Source organism: Ranitomeya imitator, chromosome 4 (assembly GCF_032444005.1).
Source record: "Ranitomeya imitator isolate aRanImi1 chromosome 4, aRanImi1.pri, whole genome shotgun sequence".
NCBI classification, from domain to species: Eukaryota; Metazoa; Chordata; class Amphibia; order Anura; family Dendrobatidae; genus Ranitomeya; species Ranitomeya imitator.
This window is the reverse complement of record NC_091285.1, coordinates 7328477-7348032: the sequence shown is the minus strand read 5'-3', so window position 1 is coordinate 7348032 and position 19556 is coordinate 7328477. Positions and strand designations below refer to the sequence as shown.

The 19556-nt window shown below is 48.8% G+C and overlaps 1 protein-coding gene across 1 annotated transcript in view; it reads left to right on the top strand.

Annotated features, from left to right (window-relative positions):
- LOC138674967 (protein mono-ADP-ribosyltransferase PARP12-like) overlaps positions 1–19556 on the top strand; it is a 33515-nt gene that overhangs the window by 5255 nt on the left and 8704 nt on the right. Inside the window, exons 2-5 of the mRNA XM_069762849.1 lie at positions 15976–16111; positions 18785–19076; positions 19242–19328; positions 19399–19519. Of these exons, the coding sequence (XP_069618950.1) occupies positions 15976–16111; positions 18785–19076; positions 19242–19328; positions 19399–19519 (636 nt within the window). The remainder of the gene's footprint in view (positions 1–15975; positions 16112–18784; positions 19077–19241; positions 19329–19398; positions 19520–19556) is intronic.

Sequence of the window (19556 nt, the reverse complement as noted above, 5' to 3'; positions counted from 1 at the left end):
TCTCAGTCAGTGGGCCATAGAACGCCTATTTTTGTTTTTATTTGTTTTATAAATTCTCCCTGAAAAAATCATTTTATTTTATTTGGTTTCTAAATTCTTCCTGATAAAATCATATTTTTTTTATTATTTTTTTTTCTAAAGTCTCCCTGAAAAAAAAAAAAAAAAAACAAAACAAAAAAAAAACAGTGGGAGATTAATATTGGCCTTTCTGCTTGTGTGCCAGTCTTGACTCCTGGGTGTGCCATCTCTCTCTCTCTCTCTCTCCAATTGTGGTCCATAGAAAGCCTACATTTTTTTTCCTTGATTTGGGTTCCAAAATCTACCAGAGAAAATAACTCCATCAATCATTGGTAGAAAAATATTGGCCTCTGGGCTTGTGTGCCACTCCTGATTCCTGTGTGCGTCATCTCTCACTCAGTGGCCCATAGAAAGCATATAGTTTGTTACATTTGTTTTCTAAATTCTCCCTGCAAAAATCTATTTTTTTTTTTTTGGGGGGTTTCTAAAGTGTTCCTGAAAAAAATAAAAATAAAAAAAAAATAATAGTGTGACATTAATATTAACATTTGTGCTTCAGTGACAGTCCTGCGTGTGGGGCATCTCTCTAATTTGCAGCCACCAAAAAAAGAGTGTGTAACATTGGGCCTGATTTTCGCTGTGGTCTCACCAACCTGTAAAGGGGTAGCTAAATCATACTGAAGTTATAGCTCACCGTGTAAGTTGTGTGACTGCAACAAATAACGTTAGTTTGGTTACGTTTTTAAAACAATGAGGAAGTCTAGTGGAAGAGGTCGTGGCCGGGGGCGTTCATTGTCAGCTGGTAATGAGGGTAGTGGTAGTGGTGGAGCATCAGGTGGTCGTGGGGGAAAAAATATTGCACCTAAGTCTGGAGCTGTGGAGCCAGGTTAGTCGTCCGGCTACACAAGGCCTCGAACGCTCCCTTTTCTGGGATTAGGAAAACCGCTTTTAAAGCCGGAGCAGCAAGAGCAAGTTTTGGCTTATCTTGCTGACTCAGCCTCTAGCTCTTTTGCCTCATCTCGTGAAACTGGTAAAAGTAAAAGCAGCGCGTCGTTAGTGGATGTTCACGGTCAGGGACAAGTCACTTCCTTGTCCTCTTCAGCAAAAACAACAACAGAGAAGAATGCAGCAGGCGACACAACGGGTTACTCCATGGAGCTCTTTACACATACCGTCCCTGGCTTAGAAAGTGAAGCAGTTAACAGTCCATGCCCATTACAAATTGAATCTGACATGGAGTGCACTGACGCACAGCCACAGCCAGACTACTATGCTGGTCCTTTGACTCAGACCACAACATTGCCCTCGCAGGGTGCTGATCAAGAATCAGACCCTGATGAGACTATGTTGCCCCATCACGAACGCTATACCACCGAACGACACGGTGACACAGACGAAGTTGCGCAGGAGCTACAAGAAGAGGTAATAGATGACCCAGTTCTTGACCCCGATTGGCAGCCATTGGGGGAACAGGGTGCAGGCGGCAGCAGTTCTGAAGCAGAGGAGGAGGAGGGGCCGCAGCAGGCATCAACATCGCCACAGGTTCCATCTGCCGGGCCCGTATCTTGCCCAAAACGCGTGGCAAAGCCAAAACCTGGTGGAGGACAGCGTGGCCATCCGGTTAAAGCTCAGTCTGCAATGCCTGAAAAGGTATCCGATGCTAGAAAGAGTGCAGTCTGGCATTTTTTTAACCCCTTCCCGACCCATGACGCCACGTAGGCGTCATGAAAGTCGGTGCCATTCCGACCCATGACGCCTATGCGGCGTCATGGAAAGATCGCGTCCCTGCAGGCCGGGTGAAAGGGTTAACTCCCATTTCACCCGATCTGCAGGGACAGGGGGAGTGGTAGTTTAGCCCAGGGGGGGTGGCTTCACCCCCTCGTGGCTACGATCGCTCTGATTGGCTGTTGAAAGTGAAACTGCCAATCAGAGCGATTTGTAATATTTCACCCATTATAACGGGTGAAATATTACAATCCAGCCATGGCCGATGCTGAAATATCATCGGCCATGGCTGGAAATACTAGTGTGCCCCCACCCCACCCCTCCGATCGCCCCCCCACCCCCCCGATCTGGCCGGTACACTGCTCCGGCTCCCCTCCGCCCTGTGCTCCGCTCCCCCCCGTGCTCGTGTCCGCTCGCCCCGTGCTCCAATCACCCCCCCGTGCTCCAATCACCCCCCCTGCACTCCGATCCACCCCCCCCCGTGCTCCGTTCCACCCCCCGTGCTCCGTTCCAGCCCCCCCGTGCTCCGTTCCACGCCCCCCGCGCTCCGTTCCACCCCTCCCGCGCTCCGATTCCCCCCCCCGTGCTCCGATCCCCCCCCCGTGGTCCCCCCCCACCCTATCATACTTACCGATCCAGCCGGGGTCCCGTCCGTCTTCTCCCGGGCGCCGCCATCTTCCAAAATGGCGGGCGCATGCGCAGTGCGCCCGCCGAATCTGCCGGCCGGCAGATTCGTTCCAAAGTGCATTTTGATCACTGAGATATAATCTATCTCAGTGATCAAAATAAAAAAAATAATAAATGACCCCCCCCCTTTGTCACCCCCATAGGTAGGGACAATAAAAAAATAAAGAAATTTTTTTTTTCCCACTAATGTTAGAATAGGGTTAGGGTTAGGGGTAGGGTTAGGGGTAGGGTTAGGGTTAGGGGTAGGGGTAGGGTTAGGGTTAGGGGTAGGGTTAGGGTTAGGGGTAGGGCTAGGGTTAGGGCTAGGGTTAGGGTTAGGAATGTGCACACGTATTCTGGTCCTCTGCGGATTTTTCCGCTGCGGATTTGATAAATCCGCAGTGCTAAACCGCTGCGGATTTATGGCGGATTTACCGCGTTTTTTTCTGCGCATTTCACTGCGGTTTTACAATTGCGATTTTCTATTGGAGCAGTTGTAAAACCGCTGCGGAATCCGCACAAAGAAGTGACATGCTGCGGAATGTAAACCGCTGCGTTTCCGTGCAGTTTTTCCGCAGCATGTGTACAGCGATTTTTGTTTCCCGTAGGTTTACATTGAACTGTACACTCATGGGAAACTGCTGCGGATCCGCAGCGTTTTCCGCAGCGTGTGCACATACCTTTAGAATTAGGCTATGTGCACACGGTGCGGATTTGGCTGCGGATTCGCAGCAGTGTTCCATCAGGTTTACAGTACCATGTAAACATATGAAAAACCAAATCCGCTGTGCCCATGGTGCGGAAAATACCGCGCGGGAACGCTGCGTTGTATTTTCCGCAGCATGTCAATTCTTTGTGCGGATTCCGCAGCGTTTTACACCTGTTCCTCAATAGGAATCCGCAGGTGAAATCCGCACAAAAAACACTGGAAATCCGCGGAAAATCCGCAGGTAAAACGCAGTGCCTTTTACCCGCAGATTTTTCAAAAATGGTGCGGAAATATCTCACACGAATCCGCAACGTGGGCACATAGCCTTAGGGTTAGGGTTGGAATTAGGGTTGTGGTTAGGGTTAGGGGTGTGTTGGGGTTAGTGTTGTGGTTAGGGGTGTGTTGGGGTTAGGGTTGTGATTAGGGTTATGGCTACAGTTGGGATTAGGGTTAGGGGTGTGTTGGGGTTAGTGTTGGAGTTAGAATTGAGGGGTTACCACTGTTTAGGCACATCAGGGGTCTCCAAACGCAACATGGCGCCACCATTGATTCCAGCCAATCTCGTATTCAAAAAGTCAAATGGTGCTCCCTCACTTCCGAGCCCTGACGTGTGCCCAAACAGTGGTTTACCCCCACATATGGGGTACCAGCATACTCAGGACAAACTGCGCAACAATTACTGGGGTCCAATTTCTCCTGTTACCCTTGTGAAAATAAAAAAATGCTTGCTAAAACATAATTTTTGAGGAAAGAAAAATGATTTTTTATTTTCACGGCTCTGCGTTGTAAACGTCTGTGAAGCACTTGGAGGTTCAAAGTGCTCACCACATATCTAGATAAGTTCCTTGGGGGGTCTAGTTTCCAAAATGGGGTCACTTGTGGGGGGTTTCTACTGTTTAGGCACACCAGGGGCTCTGCAAACGCAACGTGACACCCGCAGACCATTCCATCAAAGTCTGCATTTCAAAAGTGACTACTTCCCTTCTGAGCCCCGACGTGTGCCCAAACAGTGGTTTACCCCCACATATGGGGTATCAGCGTACTCAGGAGAAACTGGACAACAACTTTTGGGGTCCAATTTCTCCTGTAACCCTTGGGAAAATAAAATATTCTGGGCTAAATAATTATTTTTGAGGAAAGAAAACGTATTTATTATTTTCACGGCTCTGCATTATAAACTTCTATGAAGCACTTGGGGGTTCAAAGTGCTCATCACACATCTAGATAAGTTCCTTTCAGGGTCTAGTTTCCAAAATGGGGTCACTTGTGGGGAGTTTCTACTGTTTAGGCACATCAGGGGCTCTGCAAACGCAACGTGACGCCCGCAGAGCATTCCATCAAAGTCTGCATTTCAAAACGTCACTACTTCAATTCCAAGCCCCGGCATGTGCCCAAACAGTAGTTTACCCCCACATATGGGGTATCACCGTACTCAGGAGAAACTGGACAACAAATATTGGGGTCAAATTTCTCCTGTTACCCTTGGGAAAATTAAAAAATTCTGGGCTAAATAATTATTTTTGAGGAAAGAAAACGTATTTATTATTTTCACGGCTCTGCATTATAAACTTCTATGAAGCACTTGGGGGTTCAAAGTGCTCACCACACATCTAGATAAGTTCCTTTGGGGGTCTAGTTTCCAAAATGGGGTCACTTGTGGGGGGTTTCTACTGTTAAGCCACATCAGGGGCTCTGCAAACGCAACGTGACGCCCACAGAGCATTCCATCAAAGTCTGCATTTCAAAACGTCACTACTTCACTTCCGAGCCCCGGCATGTGCCCAAACAGTGATTTACCCCCACATATGGGGTATCAGCGTACTCAGGAGAAACTGGAAAACAACTTTTGGGGTCAAATTTCTCCTGTTACCCTTGGGAAAATAAAAAATTGCAGGCTAAAAGATCATTTTTGAGAAAATAATTTTTTTTTTTATTTTCATGGCTCTGCGTTATAAACTTCTGTGAAGCACTTGGGGGTTCAAAGTCCTCACCACACATCTAGATTAGTTCCTTTGGGGGTCTAGTTTCTAAAATGGTGTCATTTCTGGGGGATCTCCAATGTTTAGGCACACAGGGGCTCTCCAAACGTGACATGGTGTCCGCTAATGATTGGAGCTAATTTTCCATTTAAAAAGCCAAATGGCGTGCCATTCCTTCCGAGCCCTGCCGTGCGCCCAAACAGTGGTTTACCCCCACATATCGGGTATCAGCGTACTCAGGACAAACTGGACAACAATATTTGGGGTCCAATTTCTCCTATTATCCTTGGCAAAATAGGAAATTCCAGGCTAAAAAATCATTTTTGAGGAAAGAAAAATTATTTTTTATTTTCATGGCTCTGCGTTATAAACTTCTGTGAAGCACCTGGGGGTTTAAAGTGCTCAATATGCATCTAGATAAGTTCCTTGGGGGGTCTAGTTTCCAAAATGGGGTCACTTGTGCGGGAGCTCCAATGTTTAGGCACACAGGGGCTCTCCAAACGCGACATGGTGTCCGCTAACAATTGGAGCTAATTTTCCATTCAAAAAGTCAAATGGCGCGCCTTCTCTTCCGAGCCCTGCCGAGTGCCCAAACAGTGGTTTACCCCCACATATGAGGTATCGGCGTACTCGGGAGAAATTGCCCAACAAATTTTATGATCCATTTTATCCTACTGCCCATGTGAAAATGAAAAAATTGAGGCGAAAAGAATTTTTTTGTGAAAAAAAATTACTTTTTCATTTTTACAGATCAATTTGTGAAGCACCTGAGGGTTTAAAGTGCTCACTAGGCATCTAAATTAGTTCCTTGGGGGGTCTAGTTTCCAAAATGGGGTCACTTGTGGGGGAGCGCCAATGTTTAGGCACACAGGAGCTATCCAAACGCGACATGGTGTCCGCTAACGATGGAAATAATTTTTCATTCAAAAAGTCAAATGGCGCTCCTTCCCTTCCGAGCCTTACCATGTGCCCAAACAGTGGTTTACCTCCACATGTGAGGTATTGGTGTACTCAGGAGAAATTGCCCAACTCATTTTAGGATCCATTTTATCCTGTTGCCCACGTGAAAATGAAAAAATTGAGGCTAAAAGAATTTTTTTGTGAAAAAAAAGTACTTTTTCATTTTTACGGATCAATTTGTGAAGCACCTGGGGGTTCAAAGTGCTCACTATGCATCTAGATAAGTTCCTTGGGGCGTCTAGTTTCCAAAATGGGGTCACTTGTGGGGGAGCTCCAATTTTTAGGCACACGGGGGCTCTCCAAACGTGACATGGTGTCCGCTAAAGAGTGGAGCCAATTTTTGATTCAAAAAGTCAAATGGCGCTCCTTCCCTTCCAAGCCCTGCCATGCGCCAAAACAGTGGTTTACCCCCACATATGAGGTATCAGCGTACTCAGGACAAATTGGACAACAACTTTCATGGTTCAGTTTCTCCTTTTACCATTGGGAAAATAAAAAAATTGTTGCTAAAAGATAATTTTTGTGACTAAAAAGTTAAATGTTCATTTTTTCCTTCCATGTTGCTTCTGCTGCTGTGAAGCACCTGAAGGGTTAATAAACTTCTTGAATGTGGTTTTGAGTACCTTGAGGGGTGCAGTTTTTAGAATGGTGTCACTTTTGGGTATTTTCAGCCATATAGACCCCTCAAACTGACTTCAAATGTGAGGTGGTCCCTAAAAAAAATGGTTTTGTAAATTTCGTTGTAAAAATGACAAATCGCTGGTCGAATTTTAACCCTTATAACTTCCTAACAAAAAAAAATTTTGTTTCCAAAATTGTGCTGATGTAAAGTAAACATGTGGGAAATGTTATTTATTAACTATTTTGTGTCACATATCTCTCTGGTTTAACAGAATAAAAATTCAAAATGTGAAAATTGCGAAATTTTCAAAATTTTCGCCAAATTTCCGTGTTTATCACAAATAAACGCAGAATTTATTGACCTAAATTTACCACTAACATGAAGCCCAATATGTCACGAAAAAACAATCTCAGAACCGCTAGGATCCGTTGAAGCGTTCCTGAGTTATTACCTCATAAAGGGACACTGGTCAGAATTGCAAAAAACGGCAAGGTCTTTAAGGTCAAAATAGGCTGGGTCTTGAAGGGGTTAAACAACATCCAATTGATCAGCGCAAAGTCATCTGTCAAAAATGTTCTACTTCCTTAAGCAGAGGTCAGAATCTGAAAAGTCTCAATACTAGTTGCATGCATAGACATTTAACCACCATGCATTTGAAAGCTTGGACTAACTACCAAACGTCCCTTAAGGTTGTTGCACCCTCGGCCAATGAAGCTAGTCATCAACGCAACATCCCTTCCGGCAGTGTAGGACCACCATTTAGCGCACCACCTGCTGTATCTGTGCAGGTATCTTTGCCAGGCCAAAGCAGTCAGGGTCAGGGAATCACCAGTTTCGTAGTAGGAAACACTGCATCTAGGGCACCGGCGGCAACAATACCATCTCCCACCGTCTCTCAGTCTGCCATGTCCACCGGCACCCCCGCTAGTTCCACGATCTCCAGCTCTCCAGTCCAGCTCACCCTACATGAGACTATGGTTAGAAAAAGGAAATACTTAGCCTCGCATCCGCGTACACAGGGTTTGAACGCCCACATAGCTAGACTAATCTCGTTAGAGATGATGCCCTACCGGTTAGTTGAAAGCGAAGCTTTCAAAGACCTGATGGACTACGCTGTACCACGCTACGAGCTACCCAGTCGACACTTTTTTTCCAGAAAAGCCATCCCAGCCCTCCACCAGCATGTTAAAGAGCGCATCGTCCATGCACTCAGGCAATCTGTGAGCACAAAGGTGCACCTGACAACAGATGCATGGACCAGTAGGCATGGCCAGGGACGTTACGTGTCCATCACGGCACACTGGGTAAATGTGGTGGATTCAGGGTCCACAGGGGACAGCAAGTTTGGGACAGTTCTGCCTAGCCCACGGTCTAGTAAACAGTTGTCTGTAGCCGTTCGCACCCCCTCCTCCTCCTCCTCCTCGTCCTCCTGCAGAAGCAAGAGCTCGTCCACAGACCGCAGTCGCACAAACACTCCATCCGCACCTGCCACTGTTGCACACCAGGTCTCCCATTATGGGGCAGCTACTGGCATACGTCAGCAGGCTGTATTGGCTATGAAGTGTTTGGGCGACAATAGACACACCGCGGAAGTTCTGTCCGAGTTCTTGCAGCAAGAAACGCAGTCGTGGCTGGGCACTGTAGATCTTGAGGCAGGCAAGGTAGTGAGTGATAACGGAAGGAATTTCATGGCTGCCATCTCCCTTTCCCAACTGAAACACATTCCTTGCCTGGCTCACACCTTAAACCTGGTGGTGCAGTGCTTCCTGAAAAGTTATCCGGGGTTATCCGACCTGCTCCTCAAAGTGCGTGGACTTTGCGCACATATCCGCCGTTCGCCTGTACACTCCAGCCGTATGCAGACCTATCAGCGTTCTTTGAACCTTCCCCAGCATCGCCTAATCATAGACGTTGCAACAAGGTGGAACTCAACACTGCACATGCTTCAGAGACTGTGCGAACAGAGGCGGGCTGTTATGTTTTTGTGGGAGGATACACATACACGGGCAGGCAGTAGGATGGCAGACATGGAGTTGTCAGGTGTGCAGTGGTCGAAGATTCAAGACATGTGTCAAGTCCTTCAGTGTTTTGAGGAATGCACACGGCTGGTTAGTGCAGACAACGCCATAATAAGCATGAGCATCCCCCTAATGCGTCTGCTGATGCAAAGTTTGACGCACATAAAGGATCAGGCGTCTGCACCAGAGGAAGAGGAAAGCCTTGATGACAGTCAGCGATTGTCTGGTCAGGGCAGTGTACATGACGAGGTACCGGGCGAAGAGGAGGTGGAGGATGAGGAGGATGATGGGGATGAGTATATTTTTAATGAGGAAGCTTTCCCGGGGGCACGGGAAATTGGTGGCGTGGCAAGGCCGGGTTCTGGTTTTTTGAGGGACACAAGTGACGTAGATTTGCCTGCAACTGCCCCTCAACCAAGCACAACCGCAGATTTGACAACGGGAACTTTGGCCCACATGGCGGATTATGCCTTGCGTATCCTCAAAAGGGACACACGCATTACAAAAATGATGAACGATGACGATTACTGGTTGGCCTGCCTCCTTGATCCTCGCTATAAAGGCAAATTGCAAAATATTATGCCACATGAGAACTTGGAACTAATATTAGCAACAAAACAATCAACTCTTGTTGACCGTTTGCTTCTGGCATTCCCTGCACACAGCGCCCGTGATCGTTCTCACACGAGCTCCAGGGGCCAGCAGACCAGAGGTGTTAGAGGGGCAGAAATCAGAAGTGGCGTTGGACAGAGGGGTTTTCTGACCAGGTTGTGGAGTGATTTTTCTATGACCGCAGACAGGACAGGTACTGCAGCATCAATTCAAAGTGACAGGAGACAACATTTGTCCAGTATGGTTACAAACTATTTTTCATCCCTTATCGACGTTCTCCCTCAACCGTCATTCCCATTTGATTACTGGGCATCCAAATTAGACACCTGGCCAGAATTGGCAGAATATGCATTGCAGGAGCTTGCTTGCCCGGCAGCTAGTGTCCTATCAGAAAGAGTATTCAGTGCTGCAGGTTCAATACTAACAGAAAAAAGGACTCGTCTGGCTACCCAAAATGTAGATGATCTAACCTTCATTAAAATGAACCACAACTGGATTTCAAAATCTTTTGCCCCACCCTGCCCGGCTGACACCTAGCTTTCCTATGAAAAGGTCTTGCCTGTGGACTATTCTGAATGACTTTTCCAATCTCGTAATTTTCTTCACCTGATTGTCCAGCATACGACATGTTTCCACCTCACGAAATGGCCAAACTCCCCACACGGGGCCGTGCTATCGCCACTTTGCGCTTGGACCCTTGAGAGTGCTGTTTGTCTGAAGAGGTGGGTGTGGCCGCTTTTGGTCGACGGCACTGCCACTGGGTCCCTCATAGTACAATAAAGTGTCTCTGGCGGTGGTGGTGCGCACCCAACGTCAGACACACCGTTGTAATATGAGGGGCCCTGTGCCTGTACCGCCGGCCACAAGACAGTTCCCCCCCCCAGCTCAAACAGTGCTCTACCACTAGCAAAATTATCTCTCACAGCTTCACCAATGTGTAGTCTAGCCGCTGACATCCTTCAATGCCTGGCACTGACAATACCATTGTTTTGACATTTTTGTTATGTTAGGCCTTCGAAGCCTGTCTGCGGTCCCTTCTTTCTACAACTACTACACTGACCAGGCCACTGCTGGCCGTGTTACCCTGGAACCAATTTAAAAGTGCCTACAGCCAGCCCAATTTTGTTATGTTAGGCCTTCGAAGCCTGTCTGCGGTCACTCCTTCCACTAGACTTCCACTGACCAGACCACTGCTGCCCGTGTACCCCTGGAACCAATTTAAAAGTGCCTACAGCCAGCCCAAGTTTGTTATGTTAGGCCTTGGAAGCCTGTCTGCGGTCACTCCTTCCACTAGACTTCCACTGACCAGACCACTGCTGCCCGTGTACCCCTGGAACCAATTTAAAAGTGCCTACAGCCAGCCCAAGTTTGTTATGTTAGGCCTTGGAAGCCTGTCTGCGGTCACTCCTTCCACTAGACTTCCACTGACCAGACCACTGCTGCCCGTGTACCCCTGGAACCAATTTAAAAGTGCCTACAGCCAGCCCAAGTTTGTTATGTTAGGCCTTGGAAGCCTGTCTGCGGTCACTCCTTCCACTAGACTTCCACTGACCAGACCACTGCTGCCCGTGTACCCCTGGAACCAATTTAAAAGTGCCTACAGCCAGCCCAAGTTTGTTATGTTAGGCCTTGGAAGCCTGTCTGCGGTCACTCCTTCCACTAGACTTCCACTGACCAGACCACTGCTGCCCGTGTACCCCTGGAACCAATTTAAAAGTGCCTACAGCCAGCCCAAGTTTGTTATGTTAGGCCTTCTAAGCCTGTCTGCGGTCCATTCTTTCAACTACTACTACACTGACCAGGTCACTGCTGCCCGTGTACCCCTGGAACCAATTTAAAATTGCCTACAGCCAGCCCAATTTTTTTATTTTAGGCCTTCGATGCCTGTCTGCGGTCCATTCTTTCAACTACTACTACACTGACCAGGTCACTGCTGTCCGTGTACCCCTGGAACCAATTTAAAATTGCCTACAGCCATGTGTTATTATTTTAGGCCTTCGATGCCTGTCTGCGGTCACTCCTTCCACTAGGCCTCCACTGACCACACCACTGCTGTCCGTGTACCCCTGGAACCAATTTAAAATTGCCTACAGCCAGCCCAATTTTTTTATTTTAGGCCTTCGATGCCTGTCTGCGGTCCATTCTTTCAACTACTACTACACTGACCAGGTCACTGCTGTCCGTGTACCCCTGTAACCAATTTAAAATTGCCTACAGCCATGTGTTATTATTTTAGGCATTCGATGCCTGTCTGCGGTCCATTTTTTCAACTACTACTACACTGACCAGGTCACTGCTGCCCGTGTACCCCTGGAACCAATTTAAAATTGCCTACAGCCATGTGTTATTATTTTAGGCCTTCGATGCCTGTCTGCGGTCACTCCTTCCACTAGGCCTCCACTGACCACACCACTGCTGCCCGTGTACCCCTGGAACCAATTTAAAATTGCCTACAGCCAGCCCAATTTTTTTATTTTAGGCCTTCGATGCCTGTCTGCGGTCCATTCTTTCAACTACTACTACACTGACCAGGTCACTGCTGTCCGTGTACCCCTGGAACCAATTTAAAATTGCCTACAGCCATGTGTTATTATTTTAGGCCTTCGATGCCTGTCTGCGGTCACTCCTTCCACTAGGCCTCCACTGACCACACCACTGCTGTCCGTGTACCCCTGGAACCAATTTAAAATTGCCTACAGCCATGTGTTATTATTTTAGGCCTTCGATGCCTGTCTGCGGTCACTCCTTCCACTAGGCCTCCACTGACCACACCACTGCTGTCCGTGTACCCCTGGAACCAATTTAAAATTGCCTACAGCCAGCCCAATTTTTTTATTTTAGGCCTTCGATGCCTGTCTGCGGTCCATTCTTTCAACTACTACTACACTGACCAGGTCACTGCTGTCCGTGTACCCCTGGAACCAATTTAAAATTGCCTACAGCCATGTGTTATTATTTTAGGCCTTCGATGCCTGTCTGCGGTCACTCCTTCCACTAGGCCTCCACTGACCACACCACTGCTGTCCGTGTACCCCTGGAACCAATTTAAAATTGCCTACAGCCATGTGTTATTATTTTAGGCCTTCGATGCCTGTCTGCGGTCACTCCTTCCACTAGGCCTCCACTGACCACACCACTGCTGTCCGTGTACCCCTGGAACCAATTTAAAATTGCCTACAGCCAGCCCAATTTTTTTATTTTAGGCCTTCGATGCCTGTCTGCGGTCCATTCTTTCAACTACTACTACACTGACCAGGTCACTGCTGTCCGTGTACCCCTGTAACCAATTTAAAATTGCCTACAGCCATGTGTTATTATTTTAGGCATTCGATGCCTGTCTGCGGTCCATTTTTTCAACTACTACTACACTGACCAGGTCACTGCTGCCCGTGTACCCCTGGAACCAATTTAAAATTGCCTACAGCCATGTGTTATTATTTTAGGCCTTCGATGCCTGTCTGCGGTCACTCCTTCCACTAGGCCTCCACTGACCACACCACTGCTGCCCGTGTACCCCTGGAACCAATTTAAAATTGCCTACAGCCAGCCCAATTTTTTTATTTTAGGCCTTCGATGCCTGTCTGCGGTCCATTCTTTCAACTACTACTACACTGACCAGGTCACTGCTGCCCGTGTACCCCTGGAACCAATTTAAAATTGCCTACAGCCATGTGTTATTATTTTAGGCCTTCGATGCCTGTCTGCGGTCACTCCTTCCACTAGGCCTCCACTGACCACACCACTGCTGTCCGTGTACCCCTGGAACCAATTTAAAATTGCCTACAGCCATGTGTTATTATTTTAGGCCTTCGATGCCTGTCTGCGGTCCATTCTTTCAACTACTACTACACTGACCAGGGCACTGCTGGCCGTGTACCCCTGGAACCAACATCAGAAAATATAAAAATAAGTATTTTGCTTATAAAAAAGAAAATACTGGTGAGATATCAAATGCAGACATTTTAACATTAAAAACAAACACACAACTCTAATCTGGTACAGTACTAAAAATGGCCACCAGCTACAATTACTTTCTCCTGCAAGTAGTTAACTGAAAGTTTTTTTAAATTGAAAACACACATATGGCATCCACCGAGTGTTGTCCTGTCGCGTCTTCTTTATATTATTGCCGAGAAGATGCAAAATAATGAAAATAATAAAATCATTAATTACCAAAATAATAGAGAAAGTCAACACCACATTGCAAATAAACATTCATTCCAAATAAAGAAGCAGGGCGCGTCCGAGGGTGAGTATATACCTAATAAGAATATAATCACCCTCGGACGCGCAATGCTTATTTCCAACAGCCTTCCTTCCTAAGAATCAGCCCTTCCGTCGTGTAGAGAGACGTTGTGTTACACTCCAAGGTGTTCCCCAGGTTGCCTTTCCTGAGCTTCGATCTTCCGGCTCTCGTTTAGTAGTTCTTGGAAACTACTCTGCATTAGGCCTTCAAATTGGGTATGGGGTGTAGAGAGATGGTGTGTTCCACTCCAAGGTGTTCCCCAGGTTGCCTTTCCTGAGCTTCGATCTTCCGGCTCTCGTTTAGTAGTTGTTGGAAACTACGCTGCATTAGGCCTTCAAATTGGGTATGGGGTGTAGCGAGAGGGTGTGTTACACTCCAAGGTGTTCCCCAGGTTGCCTTTCCTGAGCTTCGATCTTCCGGCTCTCGTTTAGTAGTTCTTGGAAACTACACTGCATTAGGCCTTCAAATTGGGTATGGGGTGTAGAGAGAGGGTGTGTTACACTCCAAGGTGTTCCCCAGGTTGCCTTTCCTGAGCTTCGATATTCCGGCTCTCGTTTAGTAGTTGTCGGAAACTACGCTGCATTAGGCCTACAAATTGGGTATGGGGCGTAGAGAGAGGGTGTGTTACACTCCAAGGTGTTCCCCAGGTTGCCTTTCCTGAGCTTCGATATTCCGGCTCTCGTTTAGTAGTTGTCGGAAACTACGCTGCATTAGGCCTACAAATTGGGTATGGGGTGTAGAGAGAGGGTGTGTTACACTCCAAGGTGTTCCCCAGGTTGCCTTTCCTGAGCTTCGATCTTCATGCTCTCGTTTAGTAGTTGTCGGAAACTACGCTGCATTAGGCCTACAAATTGGGTATGGGGTGTAGAGAGAGGGTTTGTTACACTCCAAGGTGTTCCCCAGGTTGCCTTTCCTGAGCTTCGATCTTCCGGCTCTCGTTTAGTAGTTGTTGGAAACTACGCCGCATTAGGCCTTCAAATTGGGTATGGGGTGTAGCGAGAGGGTGTGTTACACTCCAAGGTGTTCCCCAGGTTGCCTTTCCTGAGCTTCGATCTTCCGGCTCTCGTTTAGTAGTTCTTGGAAACTACACTGCATTAGGCCTTCAAATTGGGTATGGGGTGTAGGGAGAGGGTGTGTTACACTCTAAGGTGTTCCCCAGGTTTCCTTGCCATTGCTTCGGTCTTCCGACTCTCGTTTAGTAGTTGTAGAAAAGTACACTGCATTAGGCCATACAAAATGGGTATGGGGTGGAGAGAGATGGTGTGTTACACTCCAAGGTGTTCCCCAGGTTGCCTTTCCTGAGCTTCTATCTTCAGGCTCTCATTAAATTGTGGTTAAATGGAACAACTGCATTTGGCGTACTAGTTGGTTTGGGGCCTACTATCGGTGTCTGCCACTCCTTGCTGTTCTCCTCCACTGAACAAAGCTGTGCCGCCTGTTTACTACGGTTGCCAATTTTGAACTGCATTTCGACTACTTACTGATTTGGCCCTACTCTCTGTGTCAGCCTCTCATTCCAGTTGTCCTCCACTGCAATGCCCCCTGGTTATTCCTGTGTTACCAATTTTGAACTGCATTTAGCCCACTTTCTTCTTTGGGCCTATATCTGTGTTTCCACTTCATCGTGCCCATTGCCCAGCCAGTGATAGATGAGTCTGCTGGTACATTGACCCATAACGCAACATTCCCCGTGCACGCTACACAACAACATTGTGACCCTGCTGAAAGTCAGGTTGCTCTTCCCGCATACCATACCACCTTACACGGGGACAAAGAGGAAGGTGCAGATGAAAGTGCAGGTTCCTTCATCAGGTGGGGGGAGGAATACTAGTTGGCGACGTCACTGGCACAGGGCCTCTCATAGTACGCAAAAGTGTTGCTGCCGGTGGGAGGCGCCCCCGCCATGCAAACACACCGCTGTACTTTGAGGGGCCCTGTGCCAGTGCCAATGCCAACGAGTGGGCCCCCCCTGCTTGCTCAGGTTCACAGCACTTGCAAAGTTGAAATACTTACCTCTCCCTGCTCCACTGCCGTGACGTGGTCCAGATTTCCTGGGCCCACTAATTACTTGAACCAGCCCTACCCCCCACAACTTTAGCCAAATGACCCCCAATTTCAAATGCCTTCCAATTATTATAAGGTAAATTACGCTTGACAAGCTTCATTAAGAAGAATGGATGGTTTTGACATTAAAATGGCCACTCTAGGTGTTTTCCTGGCCCCCACTCACTGCCGACTATGCTGCCCCATTGACTTGCATTGGGTTTCGTGTTTCGGTCGATCCCGACTTTACGTCATAATCGGCCGATTTCACTCGACCCGACTTTGGACATAGTCGGGTTTCGCAAAACCCGGCTCGACTCTAAAAAGGTCAAGGTCGCTCAACTCTAGTCAGCACTGACTCCTCTCTTCCATTCCAGGCCGCGATGTAAGTTCAGTCACTCCATCGACAGCGAACAGACGGCGCAAATCCTGCAGAAGTATCACCTGAGCGGCGTGGCCATCCCGGAGCTGCGGCGCCTCCTGCTGCAGAACGACCCAAACCTGCTGCCGGACGTGAGTACCGTCATGTGGCCGCCACAGCGGGGCGCTGTGCAGTGAAAACGACTTGTTTTGGGTTGACGTGAACGTTTGATCTCTGGTTTCTTGGGAGCATGAAGACAGCAGTAATGGGGGACTTTACTAGGCACATAGTTGCCATGGGGCTTGATGGACACCCTAATAGATAACCCTTTAACTGCTGCAGGCAGTCACTGTGGGGAGCTGCTGTTAACCCTTTAACTGCTGCAGGTAAACAGCAGGGCCCCACAGTGATTGCCTGCAGTAGTTAAAGGGTTAACAGCAGCACCCCACAATGATTGCCTGCAGTAGTTATAGGGTTAGCACCATGATCTCTGCTTGCTGTCAGTAAATAGACTCTGGCTCTGACCGGCTTTCATAGAGCTGTAGTGTATTAATCCGGGCTTCCTCTTTTCTCCACGCTATGGCGTGTGGCCCGCAGCCCCCAATGCCCCTCTTAACTTCTCAGCCCTGTTCCTAAGCCAGCTTCTCCACCATGACAGACGATCAGCTCTCCATCCTTCTATCAAGATCACATCTCACCACTTGCACCCTTGACCCGCTCCCATCCCACCTCATCCCTACCCTCGCAAAAGTCTTCATCCCAACCGTAACACAACTCTTCAACCTCTCACTTACAAATGGTGTCTTCTCCTCATCCTTCAAACACGCATCAATCACACCATCCTCCAAAAAACCCTCCCTTGACCCATCCTCTGTGTCCAGCTATCGCCCGATATCCCTTCTCCCTTATGCCTCAAAACTACTGGAACAGCATGTCCATCTTGAACTGTCCTCCCACTTCTCCTCCTGCTCCCTCTTTGACCGGTTACAATCTGGCTTCCGAATACATCACTCAACTGAAACTGCCCTAACTAAAGTGACCAATGACCTATTAACCGCCAAGAGCAAGCGACACTACCCTGTCCTCCTCCTCCTGGACCTATCTTCTGTCTTCGACACTGTGGACCACTCCCTCCTGTTACAGATCCTCTCATCTCTTGGCATCACAGACTTGGCCCTATCCTGGATCTCATCATATCTGACAGACCGAACATTCAGTGTCTCCCTCTCACACACCACCTCCTCACCTCGCCCCCTGTCTGTCGGTGTTCCCCGAGGCTCAGTTCTAGGACCCCTGCTCTTCTCCATCTACACCTTCGGCCTGGGACAGCTCATAGAATCCCACGGTTTACAATATCATCTCTACACTGATGACACGCAGATCTACCTATCTGGACCCGACCTCACTTCCTTACTGACCAAAATCCCACAATGTCTGTCTGCTATTTCATCCTTCTTTTCTGCTCGTTTTCTAAAACTGAACATGGACAAAACAGAATTCATCATCTTTCCCCCATCTCACTCTACCCCTCCACCAGACCTATCCATCAATGTCAATGGCTGCTCACTTTCCCCGTTCCCGCACGCTCGGTGCCTTGGGGTGATTCTTGACTCTGCCCTCTCTTTCAAGCCACATATCCAAGCCCTTGCCTCCTCTTGCCGATTCCAACTTAAAAACATTTCCCGGATCTGTACATTCCTTGACCATGAAACCACAAAAACACTAGTCCATGCCCTTATCATCTCCCGCCTTGACTACTGCAACCTCCTACTCTCTGACCTCCCCTCTAGCACTATGGCACCCCTCCAATCCATCCTAAACTCTGCTGCCCGACTAATCCACCTGTCTCCCCGTTACTCCCCAGTTTCTCCTCTCTGCCATGCCCTTCACTGGCTTCCTATTGCCCAGAGACTCCAGTACAAAGCCCTAACCATGACGTACAAATCCATCCACAACCTGTGTCCTCCATACATCTGTGACCTCGTCTCCCGGTACTTTCCTGCACGCAACCTCCGATCCTCACAAGATCTCCTTCTCTACTCCCCTCTCATCTCTTCCTCCCACAACCGCATCCAAGATTTCTCCCGTGCTTCCCCTATACTCTGGAACTCTCTACCCCAACACATCAGGCTCTCACCTACCACGGAAACCTTCAAAAGGAACCTGAAGACCCACCTCTTCCGACAAGCCTACAACCTGCAGTGATCCCCAGTCTACTAAACCGCCACATGACCATCTCTACCCTCACCTAGTGTATCCTCACCCATCCCCTGCAGACTGTGAGCCCTCGCGGGCAAGGTCCTCTCTCCTTCTGTATCCTCACCCATCCCCTGCAGACTGTGAGCCCTCGCGGGCAGGGTCCTCTCTCCTCCTGTATCCTCACCCATCTCTTGTAGATTGTGAACCCTCGCGGGCAGGGTCCTCTCTCCTTCTGTATCCTCACCCATCCCTTGTAGATTGTGAGCCCTTGCGTGTAGGATCCTCTCTCCTCCTGTATCCTCACCCATCCCCTGCGGACTGTGAGCCCTCGCGGGCAGGGTCCTCTCTCCTTCTGTATCCTCACCCATCCCTTGTAGATTGTGAGCCCTTGCGTGTAGGATCCTCTCTCCTCCTGTATCCTCACCCATCCCCTGCGGACTGTGAGCCCTCGCGGGCAGGGTCCTCTCTCCTCCTGTACTTGTGTGTGCCTTGTTTTACTCATGTTTATTGTACTTGTCTATATTTGCCCCGTTCACATGTAAAGCGCCATGGAATAAATGGCGCTATAAAAATGAATAATAATAATGTCTGTGATATACTTGTGTATTTCGCCTCTCCTGTCACAGGTCTGCTCGCATTATAACCGCGGCGAGGGTCAGCACGGCTCCTGCACCTTTCAGACCAGCTGCAACAAGCTGCACGTCTGCCAGCATCTCCTGCAGGGCGACTGCAGGTTCGGGAGCGAATGCAAGAGGTCACATGACCTGACATCGGAGGAAACGAAGCGAAAGCTGCTGAAGTGGGGTCTGGCCGCCAGCCTCGTCCCCTCCATCCTGGAGATCTACCTGAACGCCAGCGCCATAAAGAACGGCAGCTCCGCCGCACCACCGCCAGAACCCAGGTCCCCAGCTGCCAAAGGTACGAGGGCGAGCGGCCCCCTGTCCGGCCAATTACACGGCCGTGGACCCCCCACGCGCACACAGAGGCTGCTGCCTTGTGATTGGCCTAGAGGGTCTCAGATTGTCAGCTCTGTGGTTCCGGTCCGTCTGTCCAGACCATAGTAATCAACTCCGTGCTCCGCAGATAAACCCGGCGCCCAGAAATCTGCAGCCCCCCAACCCATCGATGAGATCTGCCTCTACTTTTTATTAAACAACTGTGGCTTCAAAGGTAAGAGACCCCCGTGTCCCCCCACACCCTGCACATGGGGGGCGCTCTGTTACACATCCTGTCATTGCAGAGCGCTGCGTGCGGGATCACTACCAGCTTCCGTATCGGTGGCAGCTCTGTATGAACGGTGTCTGGAAGGACTGTGCAAACATGGAGGCCATCGAGCAGGCGTACTGCGACCCCAACACCAGGTACCGGACGCCGGCGACCACCGTCCCCCCGCAGCGT